Genomic DNA, 17,105 nt, shown 5'->3' on the forward strand with positions numbered 1-17,105 from the left:
TTTATACATAATGTACACAGCCATGTTTTACCATCAATGCTGGTGATCCGATGGATAAATCTGTTGTAGAGTTGTCAATGGCTCAGACGTACTTATAAATATATTAACTATTTTCTGTGACTGTATCTTACATTAATTTGTAGGATCCTTTACTATATAATAATAGATAATTTAGCTGATCTGTAAAAATAACATCTTCATGCCTTATATATCATGTACTGTAGTACGACGCTAGATTAAAACTGAGCATCATTGAAGAGACATGTATTGTCAAAATGCGCATCTGGTGCAGGAAAATTGGTACCGTTTATGTTATTACATTAACATCAAAAGGTAATGTACTTTATTGTGGAAGCTGTGGATTACGAGCTCAAAATAAAATTGATTTATCCAAGATATTTTGTAACCACTGTCATGATGTTGGGTGTAAAAAGTCTTTTTTATATTGTTCTTTTTATCATTTCAGTATTAAATCTTAAAGATGGCAAACAGTTCAATAGTTAGTACCGAGGAAGAAAATTTTGTCAGAATTTTTATGCTCACGAACGAGATTTCACCAAAAGCCATTAGGAAAGTATTTAACAGAGAATTTAACCCAAATCAATTGCAACAACAACTTAATGTGTTGTACTCCAAAATAATGAAACTACGTAATCAACATATCATCAACAAATCTCAGTATGACATGCTCTATCCACTTGGAGGTAAGTAAAGTTAAGGTTTATGTACCCTTCTCTAGCCATGTTTGTACGAACTTTTCAAACTTCAATTGTATCAAAACTACAGATATAATGAATAATAGAGATAGGCCATTTTGTACATATTCCAAGGGGAAACTTGATGTAAAGCATTATTTTTTACTGTTCCATTGCATTTAATAGAAAAAGAGGACTTTGAGGAAAATAAATCAAGATTTTTATAGAAAATCAACAGCCTTTATCCTTGTACTCTCATATTTGGCAATTTGATGACTGATAGATATAGGATTATTGCATGCAGTGCTAGCATTGATTTCCTTAAAACAAGTTTATAAATGTAGTTATTGGTTAAGACAAGTATAAATATGGCCAAAATCAAGTACACCTTTTAGGGTGCGCTCGACTTTAGTGACTCAGCACGAGGTGTTTTGGAATTTACAGGTTACTTAGAACTTTTTGTAAAAAATAAACACTAGCACATCATAGAAAATCAAGTGAGTAATTTATGTTTCAAATTTTATAACAAAAATCTCTGTATTAAAGGCTGTGGATTTTCTATAAAAATCTTGATTTATTTGCCACAAAATCCTCTTTTTCTATCAAATGCAATGAAACATTAAAATTTAATGCTTTGCATCAAGTTTCCCGTTGGAACATGTACTAAATGGCCTATCTCTATTATTTATTATATCTTTAGTTTTGATACAATTGAGGTTTGAAAAATTCGTACAAAAATGGCTACAGAAGGGTACATAAACCTTAAAGATTGTAACATATAATACCATATTGACATTTTCGAGATCCATTCACTAATAGGCAAGTATCTCCAACAAAGAGTATTCCAAATAATACAATAATACTACATTTGAACAAAGAGTAAATAGTTGTGTTCAGATAAATAACAGTATAAAAAGAAGATGTGATATTACTATGATTGCCAACGGGACAACTCTTCACAAGAGAGTAAATGACACAGAAATTAACAACTATACTAAGCCAAAAAAGTTTTGCAACAAAAATATAAAATTTTATTACAAAATCATAACAACATATAATTTTAATAATAAAAAAAATTGAATGATGACATGTCAGTTGCAACATGCATGATTATCGCTCAGATTCACTGGGAATTTCCTTGTATGGAGCGCAGTAGGGTCAAAATGCGGAAATGAGTATAGTGTTATTTAAAATCGATTATTCATTCATGCTCCTCATGCATCGATAACGGATTGGCAAACACACCAGTCTGTCCTTAGTCTATGCACTATTCCTGTGGCCGGAATAAACTTGTCACGTGTTGACGTTAAGCGAAGGTAGCGCTCCTCCCTTGACGTTAGTTTTTTGGGTCTACCAGATCTTGGCATAGCCTGTGCAGTTGTAATTTGTCGATATCTGTTTGTTAGTCTCTAAACTGTTGACTTAGGCACATTAAATCGAGCCGCGACGTCCGCAACACTCATCCCGACATCAACCATTCTAAGATCTTTCCGACGGTCATTTTCGGGGAGGACTGGTTGACGCCCCATGCAATTTTTCTAACGTTTATGTGTTTTTCTTACCAATGGTGTGTCTCTGAACGTTAGTGAAAAATAATTTTGAAATATCGTTTTTTAAAAGTACAGGTACAGAAGGTAAAAAAAACATCAATAACACTTGCAAAGCTTAAATGTTGCGAAATCAATCACCAGGGAAAAAGTACGACTGTCTAAAATAACAGGTAGACCTTAGGATTATGTCAATGACTTTTCAGAAACATCAAAAATAAAATTTGAAAAAAAAGTGTTGCTACACTTTTTTGGCTCAGTATATAAGTCATCGTACTGCCTTCAACAATGGGCAATCATATAAGAGACCCCGCATAAATAACAAATGTAAAACAATTCAAACAAGAAAACTAACAGCCTTATTTATGTACAAAATAATGAACGAAGTAAATACGGTTCAACAATGAGCAAAAAATGAACAAATAGAATGAACATACAAAAATAAGTTGGAATCAGATCGATACGAAGCATACAAAAACTAACACAAAGACTTAAATCTAAAAGTATCTATATCATGTATATGTTAGCGGCAATAAGTGAAATTAGGCATTAAGCTTAAATCCTAGGCAATAAGCTAACGCCTAGGCATTAAGTCTAATGCCTAAATCATGTTAGGCATTAGTATTAAATCCTAGGATTTAAGCTTAAATCCTGAAAAATGTGTCCAGGCATTAATGCCTAAAAATTAAATGCGAGTAAATAAAAGACATTTATTCAATTAAATAAAAAATTATACATTTGTTACATAATAGCATTACGAGAACTGAAGTTTAACATTTTTATATTAAAACTTATCAAATATTACTTATAAAATATGAAAATTGATAGAAATTTGTGTTAAAATCAAGTTGTTGAACTGCGACACCGACTATTGCACTGTCTCTCGTTTTACGCGCATTTGCACCGGTTACTTAAACATTTAGATTTACATGAACATTTGAAAAATCCTTAACCTGATGACTGATGGGTTGCTGCCTCACGAACGCAGAACTGACCAAATTTGCACTTTATTATGTGCATGATGTACAACTTAATAGCCGCAAAGTAAATCACTTAAATTTTTATATCAGGATGGATTGTTTTATATAAATGATAGCAATATTGAAAAACAATGTCTACAAAATTATGCTCGCATCAGTTTAAGTACATCGCTTATATTTTTATATCAGGATGGATTGTTTAATATAACGAAAGCAATATTGAAAAACAATGACTATAAAATTATGCTCGCATCAGTTTATAGTGCCAGCATGTCCTCTTTATATTCAAAATTTTGAATCGTAAACTAATTTCAGTAGTTTTGATATCTAAGACTGACTCATAACAAAATTATTTGTCCGCATCAACCAAAACTCACCATATTTGACAGAATCTACCAAAACTAACCATATGTGACAGCATCAACCAAAACTCACCATATGTGACAGCATCAACCAAAACTCACCATATTTGATTTAGTCAGTTCTACCTAGACTGATTCTGACAGTTCTAGGGTAGAACTATTCTAGGTAGAACTGTTCTAGGACAGGTCAGAACAGTTCTATGACAGATTATTCTGACAGTTCTAATGAGAGGTTAGAAGTGATCTCCACTGTAGTTTTATCATGCGATCTCTGCCGCCATGACCTGTTTCTTTATGTGCCTTTTCCAAAATACCATAGAGGTCCTCATAAATTTTGAAATTTCCCTCGTCATTCTCGCTGACTTTAGTTATCAACCTCTCAAAAACCACCAATGTTAAAAATGTTATACCTTCTTAAATTGTAGTAATCTTTTGTCGCTTTCTTTTCTGACGATTCCAAAAGTTTAATCTTTGCTAAGAGATCATGGTAATTTACTCTAGGGTATATGCTCCTTGTTTTCCCTAATTCAAATTAAGACCTCAAAGATTCAAGAAATGTTTCCTCTATAGACATGGTGTCACTAAATGCGAATAATCCAGTTAAAGAAGTGAAAAAGACCAGATGAATTGGGGGTATTTAACACAAATTTTAACAAAGAATAATTACTTATCCAATAAAATGGTGTGCGCAAAAAAAATATACTAAATATATATCTTAATTTTTGTCTACTTTTTACTAGTTCAAACCAGCTTGACCAGTGAAGTGTAAACATTTTCAAATAAATATTATAAAAATTAAGAGTCTCCCCCTTTTTTATTGGATACAAACACTTTTTAAAATCTTTTGTTTTTATTGTTTGTATATTTCCACAAAAAAGTATCAGTTAATTTTGTTTTGAATAAAAAAAATACTAATATTTGAAGACTTGTTAGATAAATGTATTTTAATTTTAGAAATATAATTAAGAAACTACTTTATTTCAAGAAAAAAATCACTAAATATACATAAATTCCAGATTTTACTTATTGCCTAAAATCATGTTTGGCAATAGGATGAATAATCATCATCAGATTTCAGGTAATAAGCTTAATGCCTGAAAATTTCAGGCAATAACTTAATGCCTAGGCGTTAGCTTATTGCCTAGGATTTAAGCTTAATGCCTAATTTCACTTATTGCCGCTAACATATATATGTATATAAGAGCACTGAAAGCTATATCACAGCCAATTACAACTTCGAAATAAATCATTCTTTCCGAACTAAAATTCAATTTTTACACATTTAGTAGATTTTGTATAATTAAAAAGACCCCATAAGCATTTGCAATGATTAAAAGCTGCACGGACTAACACATCTTATTTGGTTTCATCTATTTCAGCGATAAACTTAAGGTTTAATTAATCTGGTTTTGGTTAAACATACTCAGCCTAATTTATACCTTATCGATCATGATCAGTCTTATCCCCACATATCTAATAAACCACTCTAAAAAGCGATGTAATGTATTTCCAAGTCAGAGATGCCTTATATCAAGAATAAACCGACTGATCTCAGGACATTCCAATACCTCGCACAAGATTTCTTATACTAGTATGAGGACATTAACCATTCATTCAAGAATGCTTTAATGGTCATGTATGAAATTAGTTCAAATGTTGGTTAGCCAAAACGAACATTTCAAAGCCCTATAGGCACAATTGTGTCACATAGCTAGCCAAACCGAAACCCATTTACAAATGTATGATTATGAATTTTTATTGAATGCGAAATTGAATATCAAATTTCTGACTATAAATCGACAAAATTAGTTATAAAGGAATTATAAAATTGTAATTTTTGTATATATATATATTTTTTTTTTTAAATCCAAGGGTTGTAATGATGTCATTGAGTAAACGTGAGCGAATTAAACACGTAATCTGTAAATCCAATCATACAACGTACAAAGCTTACTACCATTGAATACTTGCACTATCATTTTATTGGGTATATTTTGCATGAATGCGATCGATAGGTGATATTAAATCCGATGTGTCGGGAAGAGACAGATTACCATGCTCTATTCACGTTAAATTCCGTGCCACTCTAAGCAAGTTTAGTAGAATACAATTTGCGATGTCTTTTGTTTATTTGTTACTCTCGATTCCAGAAGTCTTTTGGTGTTGTCCATACTTGCCGTTTTTTTCATTAAGAGTGACTTATTTGACATGTGTACAATTTAAACGTATTGCTACATTTACAGGTGGACCTAAATCGGAAACTTTTGATATTTCCCTAATGGTGACTTTTTGAGACACTTCACCAAAATCAGCCGACCAAAAAAGGGTTTTGACCAGTTACCAGATAAAGCCGATACTAAAGAAGGGGATGATTTAGCCAGAATAAAGTTCTACAGAAACCAAATAGCACACAAGAGTGAAACAAAGATGTCAACAACACAATTTTCTGAAGTTTGGTCGACTGTTGCAGCGGTAAATTTTTATACCATATTAGAATAGACAGCGAAAAGAAAATATTTCTCTTGTTGAATATTGTTTTGTGATCTTGTTTAAAAAAATTTGTATTCTTTATGGTTTGAGAATGGGAAAACTAGTTATTTAAACGAAACAGCAAACTCCTGAAATATTGGTTAAAACACATCTAGTATGTCAAAAATTGGTTAAAACACATCTAGTATGTCAAATATTGGTTAAAACACATCTAGTATATAATTAAAACATTTTGACACTGTCATTTATCTTGATGGCAATTTATCGATGAACTTGAACCTTAGAGTAAAATTAAAACTATGTTCCGTGTTTATCGGAGAGAAGCATTGAATGTCAATTTTAAAGACCAAATTGTGTTTAACTATTTGCAACTACCTTGTGGGACACATACTTATTGTGTAACTTTCATTGTTCAATTTAAGATATAATTTTTTATGTCTTTTACTGTTCTTTTTTTATCTCATAGTGCTATTATTAACTTACCGTACTTCTAGAAACAATTTCTCCGTGACAAACAGAATATTTACACCAACTAGAACTAGTTGTACTGGTAAAGTTTTATCAATAAACATCCAACCAGTTAGAATATCGCTTACAAGGCACATGGACAGACTGACGAATGAACAAACGGACGGACACATAGTGCTTCGAAAACGTGTAATGAAAGTAGTATGTTAATAAGTTCTGATATTACTACATGTATGGATATAAGTATACAAGCTTAAGACAAAGACTGAGTTTCTATCAAGTTGCACAAATTTTAACTTATGAGAATTATATTCTACAAAAATCACCAAATGAAAAATATTTAGATGCAAGAATCGACTCTATAATATATCATGGACTGGCCATGTAAATTACTTATGTTCATCAATATCATCTCGACTCCACTCACTCTCTAAGATTGAGAAATTTCTAAATGTTGATTCAAGAAAGTTGATTTATAATGGATATATTCTCCCACTGATTAGTTTTGTTTTATTTGGAGTGGTTGTGCTAAAGATGAGCTAGTCTAAGTACGAATAATAAAATTTCACAAAATTGCTGCAAGACTAGTATTAAATGCTAATCCTTTTTATCATTAGCACCACTGTTTAAAAAATCTTCGGTGGATGACAGTAGGAGAACAGTATATCATACCATAAATGCCGTAGATATGAAGCCCCTGAATATTTTACTGAAATTTTAAGAAATGTCAAAAATAAAACAATAATACGTCTTACAAAAAATTGCAAGTTCCAAAATCAGAGTCCAAACAGAGTTTAAGTTCTAAAAGCTGTTTCAGAAATCTTTTATAAATCTGATTATGTAGAAATAAATAGGTTTGTCTTTATCTAGGCCAAAGTATTTACAAAAATATCGTTTTTTCATAATTACTTATTTGTTTGAATTTCATAGGCTGCTGTGAGAATAGGTGGATCAGATATAGCACAAGAATGTAATAGTTTACGATTTGCTGTGTTTGCAAGCGCACATCACGAGATATTGCTTCAACTGAAACTTTTCAGATCTCAATTGACTGAGATAAAAATGGAAAGCATCCCTCAAAATATTCGAAGTGAGTGTTCTATTCTTTCTCATAACGATCTGTAGTATATTATGTTTATTTAGTTTTGTGGTAGTTAGTCATTAAGTAATAGTTTCCATCCCTTTGCTTTGTAGACTCCTGTAATCATGAATGATAGTTTTGACTTAAGTTGATAAATAAATCATGTATCTACTTGAACTCTTTTAAATGATTATAACTACACTACACGATCTTTATAGTATTTTGTACTAAATGGACCTTAGTAGAAGCAAAAATAACACAATCAAAATGTTGCATAACTTCGAGTAAGACACTATCGAGAGCTATTAATGCATTTTCAGCCCTCATGCATGTTTTTGGAAAGACCACCAAGATTGTTTACCTTTGTCATTCAACATTAAGGATACATTTATACAGGAAATACTAAAGGTGCAATACAATTCAATAAAAAAAATAAACCACACAAAGGAAAACTCCCTACCCCACGAAGATATAAAACCTCCAACAACCTGATTAGTTACAGTCCTCAAAACAGAGCACAGAAAACTAAAAAAAGCAACTCGATCCAAAATTAAAACCAAGGTGAACTCAAGTACTCCAGAAGGGTAAATAGGTTTTGCTTCGTCAGTTGCACCAAATGTGTGACTATTTTTTTAAATACACTGTAGAGTCATTTCTGCTCAGAAAGTCCCACGAACAAAAACGATTATGGTAAATATTTCTTGGCCATCCTAAACAAAGACTTCAGCAAATTTAAGAACTTCCCGTCAATTAAATGAAATTCACTATATAGATAGAAATCATCACTTTCTTATAAATTAAGTTACAGTCATTGACCAAGCAAGTCGATATATATCATTTATTCTGCACGGGTCGGGTGACCCTCATTAACCCGAACGACGTAGGAGTGTGGGTTAAAGTGTCGTCTCGACAGTGCTGATTAAATTATATATACCGGTTTGATAGGCCATTACTATTTCAACACATGAAGCCATCAATTTACGTGAACATTTTGTAAATATGCGGACGATATTCCGCAATCCATGACTCCTATGAAAGTTTCTCGTAGGGGAAAGAAAGGGAGAAAACGCTTTTATGTAGTTAAAGGTTGGTGAGTATTTAATTACATATCTAAATAGTCGTAATAAAATTGAACACAAAACTAATCCAAAACAGATTTTATTTATTTGGATATTCTAAAAAAAAAAAATTTTAGGCAGAAATTACCAAAAATAAAAAAATAAATTATCAAATATTTTATGTCCCACGCTCTGATTGGAAAACATATTAGTTTTAGCATAAAATCATCTAAAATAGTTTTTATTCTGTCAACGCTCGGTGATAGTTTTTTATGCCCCACCTACGATAGTAGAGGGGCATTATGTTTTCTGGTCTGTGCGTCCGTTCGTCCGTCCGTCTGTTCGTTCGTTCGTTCGTCCGTCTGTCCCGCTTCAGGTTAAAGTTTTTGGTCAAGGTAGTTTTTGATGAAGTTGAAGTCCAATCAACTTGAAACTTAGTATACATGTGCCCTATGATATGATCTTTCTAATTTAAATGCAAAATTATAGTTTTGACCCCAATTTTACGGTTCACTGAACATAGAAAATGATAGTGCAAATTTCAGGTTAAAGTTTTTGGTCAAGGTAGTTTTTGATAAAGTAGAAGTCCAATCAACTTGAAACTTAGTATACATGTTCCCTTTGATAAGATCATTCTAATTTTAATGCTAAATTATAGAATTTATTCCAATTTCACGGTCCACTAAACATAGAAAATGATAGTGCGAGTGGGGCATCCGTGTACTGTGGACACATTCTTGTTAATTTCAATTTTAGGGTTCGCCCCTAAAGGTCAAAGTACTTTCGAACAATGCTATATATATCTGAGGTAGTTAATGCACACCTTAGCTGTGCATTATCCACATTATAGCACAGGAAGAACAAAGAGATTTAACCCATGTCATGTGTTAATACTATGAAAATGAATGTTAAATTTTTAAATTAAATCTATTCTTTATACAAGGTATTGAAACTTAAACATCAAATATTTTCGTATCTTTAACGTTGACAAAAATTTAAAGAAATATTTTTGTAGGGATCTCCCAATCTTTTTTTAATTCATCTGCATTGTACTACTAACTATGACTTAGTATGATGTGTACAAAAACAAACACTAAGTATAGTGTTCAGTAACCAAATAAAGTGGTTTCTTTTGAGAGAAACTGCATGGGGCAAGACATCAAGGTGCAATGATAACAAATCGAGAAAGGCAAATGCATTAACTAAAAGAAAACAGAAGTACAATCTAACAATTGTGGATATTCAATAATCACAGACATCGAGCAATGCAAAAACCCTCTAAATGCTCTCGAAAAAAATTTATAAAAAAAAACAAAATTCAACACCAGAAGCATTGTACATAATGCATTGATATGAAAAAATCCTTAAATTCTTTCAGGACTTCATTTGATAGAAATTGACAAATGGAGGAAAGAGGATGAAAATTATGTTGAAATAGAGGCATCAAGGTATGTGTATGAATGCATACAAAGTAATCCTTGTATGATTATTGTTGGAGTATCAGGAGCGGGCAAAACAGCAACAGCTCATCATGTTGCATTATACATGCAAAACCATCTAGATTACGTAATTGTTCCGATTAAGTCACCTTCTGAACTTGAAAAGTATTTTAGCATCTCGAAGAAACAAGTGTTTTTAGTGGACGATTTTTGTGGTCGTTATACTGTTATCCAAAATGACATAAACGAATGGTTGAAATATATGGAATCAACAAAGAGTATTCTAAAAGAATTCAGTGTGAAGTTGATACTTACTTGTCGATTGCAAGTTTTCCGAGAAAGCCAATTTAAACATTTAACGTTTCTGACACAGTGCCTTTGTAATATGTCTGCTGAATTTGTGTTATCCGAAGAAGAAAGAAAATCGATAGCAAAGATGTATCTTCCAAGTGAGGCTGATAAAATTCCTGCTATGGGATGTTATGATGCATTTCCGCTGATGTGCAATCTATATTCGAAAAATCAGCAGTTACTTTTGAAAGAGTTCTTTACCAATCCATATGAAATATACGAAAGAGAATTTCAGATGCTTTTTGATCAAAGTGACAAAACAAAGATGTGCGCACTAGTGTTGATTGTCCTTACCAATAATTACATTACAGAAACCTGGGTTACAGAATGTGATAATCCATTCTTCAACGCAATGTTTGAAAATGCGTGTGACGAATGTTGCATAACTCCTGCAAGCTCAAAACGGCTGATAATAGAACACTTAAATTCGTTTCTTTTCACATATTTGCAAAAGATTGGTGACACTTATACAACTAAGCATGATACAATATTTGATTTTTTAGCATGTTTCGTCGGGAAAATGTTTTCTGATTGCGTACTAAAATATGGAAACTATTCTTTAATAAACGAGAGATGCATGCTAGAATCTATTAACGAAGAATGTAATGAATTTTCTATAATTATTCATGAAAACAAAGAAAAATACTACTTTGACAGATTAATCTACGAGTTAAAGAATGGGCAGTTACTTTCAATATTTTCGAGTACACAAATGAACTCTGATGACTATCGAAGGAAATTGATGACAAATTTAGAAACCAAGTTAGCCACGAGTTTTGCTTCACTTCTTGACCAAGAAGATAAAGAAACTGGTTATTCACCGTTGCTGTTTTGTTGTTTTGCAGGATATCTCGACATGGTAAATTTTTTAGTCAAATCTCGAGTTGATGTTAACAAACACTGCATAAGGAATTATGACATTTCACCTCTTTACATCGCATCACAACAAGGAAATCTCAAAATTGTCCAAACTTTGCTAAAAAATGGTGCTGAAAAAAATTCCTACATTGAAAATGGTTCAACACCTTTATACATTGCTAGCCAACAGGGACATATCGATATTGTTCGTTTGCTGCTCAGTCATGAAGCTGATCCTAATCTCAGCCGGGAAAACGGATGTACACCGCTTCATTCAGCTTGCCAGGAAGGTCACTTTGATATTGTTTGCTTGCTCTTACACAATAAAGCCAACGTAAATCTCTGTAACGCAATGAACGAATCTGCATTGTTTCTCTCTTGTCAAGAAGGTCACGTGGAAATTGTTACATTTCTTTTGAAAAATAAGGCTCTTGTAAATAGTTCCACGAAAGATAAGCTTACTCCTTTGTTTATTGCGTGTAATCAAGGACACCTATCCATTGTTGAACTGCTGTTGACGTTTAAAGCAGACGTTAACGCATGCAGCGGAGGTTTATCTCCATTGATGATTTCATGTCAAAATGAAATGTACGATATCGTTAAAGTTTTGCTTATGAATAAAGCAAATGTAAATTTTGAAACTACAACTCAATCTACAACTCTTTTTGATGCATGTGAATTAAATTCAAAGAAAATAGTTCGTCTTCTCCTAGCATATGATGCACAAGTCAACCATATAAGAGATGATGAATCAACACCATTATTTATCGCATGTTGTAATGGCCAATCAGGGATCGTTAGGATATTGCTTATGCAAAATGCAGATCCGACATTATGCCGAAACGATACTTCCCCTTTATATGTTGCCTGTAACAATGGATTTGTCAAAGTAGTTGATATACTTGTTCATCATGAATCTAATTGTCGCATGATAAATAAATGTACAGATGATAATACGTCTCCGCTATTTATTGCTTGTCAGGAAGGATTTGAGTCGATTGTAGCTTTACTACTGAAAAACGGTGCAGATTGTAATATATGCAGATTTAATGGCATTTCACCATTATATGTTGCTTCAGAATTGGGTTATGAAAAAATTGTAGATATGTTGCTGCAAGCAATTAATAGTACCAGTAAATCCGTTGATGAGTTTGTATTTGAAGAAACAACACCATTATTCATTGCGTCACAAAATGGTCATTCGAAAATTGTTTCAAAATTAATAGAATGCTCCGCAGATGTGGACTACTGCCGTGTTCAGAAAAAAGAGGAAACATCTCCCCTTTTCATTGCATGTCAAGAAGGACATATCAGAATCGTAGAAGATTTAATTAATGCAAAAGCTAATACTGATACTGGATGCAATGATATATCGTGCTTATTTATTGCATGTTCTGAAGGTCACAACGATATAGTTAACTTATTACTGAATGCCGGCGCAAATGTTAACTCTCTGACAAATGATGGTGTTTCTGCGTTATACGCAGCATGTGAAAATGGGAATTCTACAATTATTACCCGTTTGCTTAAAAAGAATATAGATATCAATCAAAGCATAGCGGATGGATCTACTCCTCTTTTCAAGGCATGCGAAGAAGGCTATTTAGAAATAGTAGTCATGTTACTACAAAAAGACGAAGAACTACAAAAAAATCAGCAATGTAGACCAACAACGGCAGAGACGTCCTTATCTGACATACAAGAGTTGCCGGAGGGAGAATCTATCAATATAACTGAAACAAAAAGTAGAATTCAACGGGCAGTAGATATGCGTAGAAATGACGGTGCTTCGCCGTTATTCATTTCTTGTGCAGAAGGAAATATAGACATTGTCCAGGAACTATTAAAACATGGCGCTAATGCTGAACAATGCACTAAAGATGGTATAAGTCCTTTAGATATGGCATTTGAATCAAACAGCTTAGATATAGTTGAAATGCTTTTGGATGGATACGTATCCGTAAACAAGCAATCGGATAAAGGGAAAACACCACTTTATATTGCTTGCAAATTCGGCTACGTTGAGATTGTCAGATTATTAAAAAACAGGAAAACAAAAGTAAATAAGCATAAAAAGAACAAAACAACTCCTCTCTATATAGCGTCTAAGAAGGGACACATATCTGTGGTTAAGGAATTGATAAAATGGGATTCTTCTGGTAAAAATGCTATTGATATTGATTTTCAAAGAGACGATGGTAACACAGCTCTGTTTATTGCATGTAAAAAAGGATTTACATATATTGTTCAGGTGTTACTCGATGCAAGTGCCACTGTTAACATTCAAAATAAAATTGGCGAAACCCCACTTTTTATATCGACACTAAAACAAAAAGTTGAATGTTCAAACATTCTTCTTTCTCGTCCTGATGTTGAAGTCAATTCCTACAGGCATGATGATCAAACGTTTGCCTTATACCAAACATGTCGCTTTGGAAATTCAAAATTAACTACAGTTTTATTACAACACAATGCAAATATCAACCAATGCAATAGCGAGCATGAAACGTCTTTATTTATTTCTTGCCTTTACGGACATAAGCAAATTGTTGAGATTCTGCTTCAAAATGAGTCCATTGATGTAGACAAGTGTAAGGTAACAGGAGCATCTTCTTTATATGCAGCATGTCAAGGTGGATATGAGCGGTTAGTACGTATGCTTCTTCGTAGAGGAGCTAATGTCAATAAAAAAACTTTAAAAGGTTCTACTCCTTTACACATAGCGTGTGAAACAAATCGGCTCAAAATTGTTCATATTTTGCTGGACAACAATGCTAAAGTAGATGTATACACCAATGATCAAATATCGCCATTATACCTAGCAAGTCAAGAAGGATATTTAAAAATTGTCAAACTTTTGATGAAAAGAAGTATCAAAAGTATTAATTATTTTTCTGTTGATAACACGACTCCCCTTTATGCTGCTTGTATAGAAGGACATTTAGATGTAGTGTCGCATTTATTAAGAAATGGTGCTGATGCAAATATTACTTCGTTCGATAAAAAATCTTGCTTATTTGTCGCCTGTGAGAAGGGGAGAAGTGATGTTGCAACATATTTAGCGCAGGAGACCAATCTTGTTCATCAATACTCCACGTATGAAACATGCCCTTTGTATATAGCTTGTCGTAACGGTTATCTTGATATTGTAGAACGACTTGTTTGTTTTAAAGATTATGGTAATGATATACAAATAAATTGCATATTAGCATCATGCAAAAACGGATACAGAGATATTGCTGAAGTTCTTATAAAGTTTTTTAATCTTTATGCACATAACTACACAGGAACTACTCCCTTACACCTATCATGTGAAAATGGACATGGTAATATTGTGCATCTACTGCTTCAGAACGGAATCGATGTAAACAGTTATAATTATCAAAACGAAACACCGTTGATGATAGCTGCTCGAAATGGTTTCGAGGATATGGTGTGTACATTACTGGAATTTAATGCAGATGTCAATAAGACTGATAATGATGGAAACACTGCATTAGCCCTAGCAGAGTCAAATAATTTTCCTGATGTAGTTGATGTTTTGAGACGAAAAATGTTTAGACATTGAGAAAGACACGTGATTCATATAAAAAACGAAAAGTCGTTTCCACAATATGGAAGCATGTTGTGCTATTATATATATATATTGTTCGAAGAATGAAATCATAAAGGATATTATCATGCACTTATATTAATTGGAGTTTAGTTTTCATATATTAAATACATCGTTTTGCTAAGCATTTAAACTGCTTTTTACATTGTATTGACACTGCTTCAACGAACAAATGTGAAAGTTGATATCTGTCAGAATTTAAATTTAGATGGAGACTTAATTATATGCACACTATAATACATTATATGGAACAGATATATGCTACAGGGTGTATTTGAGAAATCCATTATTTTCTTCATTTGGTGTGTTTTGTCATTTGATTTTGCCATGTGATTATGGACTTTCCGATTAGATTCTCCTCTGAGTTCAGTATTTTTGTGATTTTACTTTGATCTATATATATAGAGGACATACGATACAGTTTCGATCCCATGATGATTTGTTTACGAAAATTTACAACCAAGCTTTTTTTCATTTAAGCAATTCAAATATGAAATAAAACATATACCCTTCATGTGCTACTTTAAGGGCATACGATACAGTTTCGATCCTGTATTTACAGTTTGATGAAAATTTCCATATAGGCTTTTTTTTGCCTGATTAAATCAAATATGTAATAAAAAATATACCTCCATGTGATACTTTTTGGGTTAAATGAGGTCGAAATTTTGTATATTTGCTCAAATTTTGGATTTGTGGCCGTATTTTTCTTTTCGAAAGAAAGACATAACTTTTTTGTTTTTGAAACATAAACACAAATTGTTTTTTTGTTAAATAATTTGTAATTTCTGTATTTTATAAATTTTCTAAAAAAATATTCGATTTTCATTCAAAAATAACTCATATTTTTTAAATGGTCATGAATTGAGAAAAAAAAATCATATTTTGCTGTATATTTATCAAAATTAAAAAAAATTGCACTATTTACAGTTTTATAAAAAAAATGGTCCACATAATCACCCTGGAAAATGAAACAAAATGTCGTTTTAAAAAATAGGGGTCCATGCACTCGTTTTCAAATTAAATCAGGTTGAATGATAAAAATCAGTCGAAAAATGCATCTTTCCCCGATATTTCACAGTTTGACGTCGCGAAAATAACATTTTACGTTAGCAACGTCATTATTTCCCCTGTAACTTAAGAGATAAAAGGGGTTGATATTTTAGATATTTACTGAAAATTTCTCGGTTTTTTTTTTATTACATTTCTATCTTATGGATAGATACACCTAATTTATTTTTACTTCAACAGATAGACACAAGACAATTTTTGTAGAAACAAAATAAAATTCTTCTTAACATGACATGAATATGCTCTTTATATGTATAACATTTCTGTGGAAATAATTAATTTTTGACAAAGTTTCAGGCTTTAGGAAAAAACCGCATTTTTTGCAGTATATTTATCAATAAAAAAAAATATTGACTTTTTCATAAAAATTGTCAAAGATAACAAGATAATCTTCAAACGTAATCAAACCTAATGACATTTAAAAAAAGGGGGTCTATGTACTAGTTTTCAATTTAAATCAGATTAAGTTATAAAAAAAACCAGTCGAATCTTTTCCCGATATGACACAGTTTGACGTCGCGAACGTTAGCAAAGTCTCTAACTCTCCTGTAACTGTATTGTATGTCATTAACGGTTTTTTTTAAAGTGATTTTCTTGATTTACCTTCATCAGAGCTAGAGAGCGTTCTTGTTATTTTAAGTACGTTCTTCGTATGACATATAAGCACTTAAAATTATTTTTTTATTTCTTTATTTTTGAATTATTCTTCTTGTTGATAATGGATCTGATTGGGGTCTAAAAAACTATGCTCTACGACTTAAATAACGATTTAAGCTTTTTCATCGTGCACTATCCATTTTTCACATGTAACATATACCCTCTACCTAGTGTATGGGGTTAATTTATCTAAATGGAGTAACTCGTAATTTTAGATTATACGAACTTCATTACCTGGAGTTTGTCCATGACACAGAAACTGCTGCAGCAGGTCATAAGGAAGAATTACTAAATCCACATTATAAACGTTTTATTGTCATCATCGGAAATTGATTACCAGATACACGGTTTCAGTGTCTAATATCACAAGTGATAGTCTTCTATCTACCAGAATAGTCGCCTGATCTGTAAATTTACCGATTGCGTCCAATCGGG

At 32.2% G+C, this 17,105-nt stretch overlaps 1 protein-coding gene across 1 annotated transcript; it reads left to right on the forward strand.

Annotated features, from left to right (window-relative positions):
- The first annotated feature begins 465 nt into the window (after nucleotides 1–465).
- LOC139514449 (serine/threonine-protein phosphatase 6 regulatory ankyrin repeat subunit B-like) lies at nucleotides 466–15,075 on the forward strand. The gene is made up of 4 exons (XM_071303735.1): nucleotides 466–704; nucleotides 5,828–6,056; nucleotides 7,473–7,632; nucleotides 10,060–15,075. Exons 2-4 carry the CDS (start codon nucleotides 6,012–6,014, stop codon nucleotides 14,895–14,897), a joined length of 5,043 nt encoding a protein of 1,680 aa, XP_071159836.1. The 5' UTR covers nucleotides 466–704; nucleotides 5,828–6,011; the 3' UTR covers nucleotides 14,898–15,075.
- The last annotated feature ends 2,030 nt before the right edge of the window (nucleotides 15,076–17,105 follow it).

This window comes from Mytilus edulis, chromosome 3, assembly GCF_963676685.1.
Source record: "Mytilus edulis chromosome 3, xbMytEdul2.2, whole genome shotgun sequence".
Classification (NCBI taxonomy): Eukaryota; Metazoa; Mollusca; class Bivalvia; order Mytilida; family Mytilidae; genus Mytilus; species Mytilus edulis.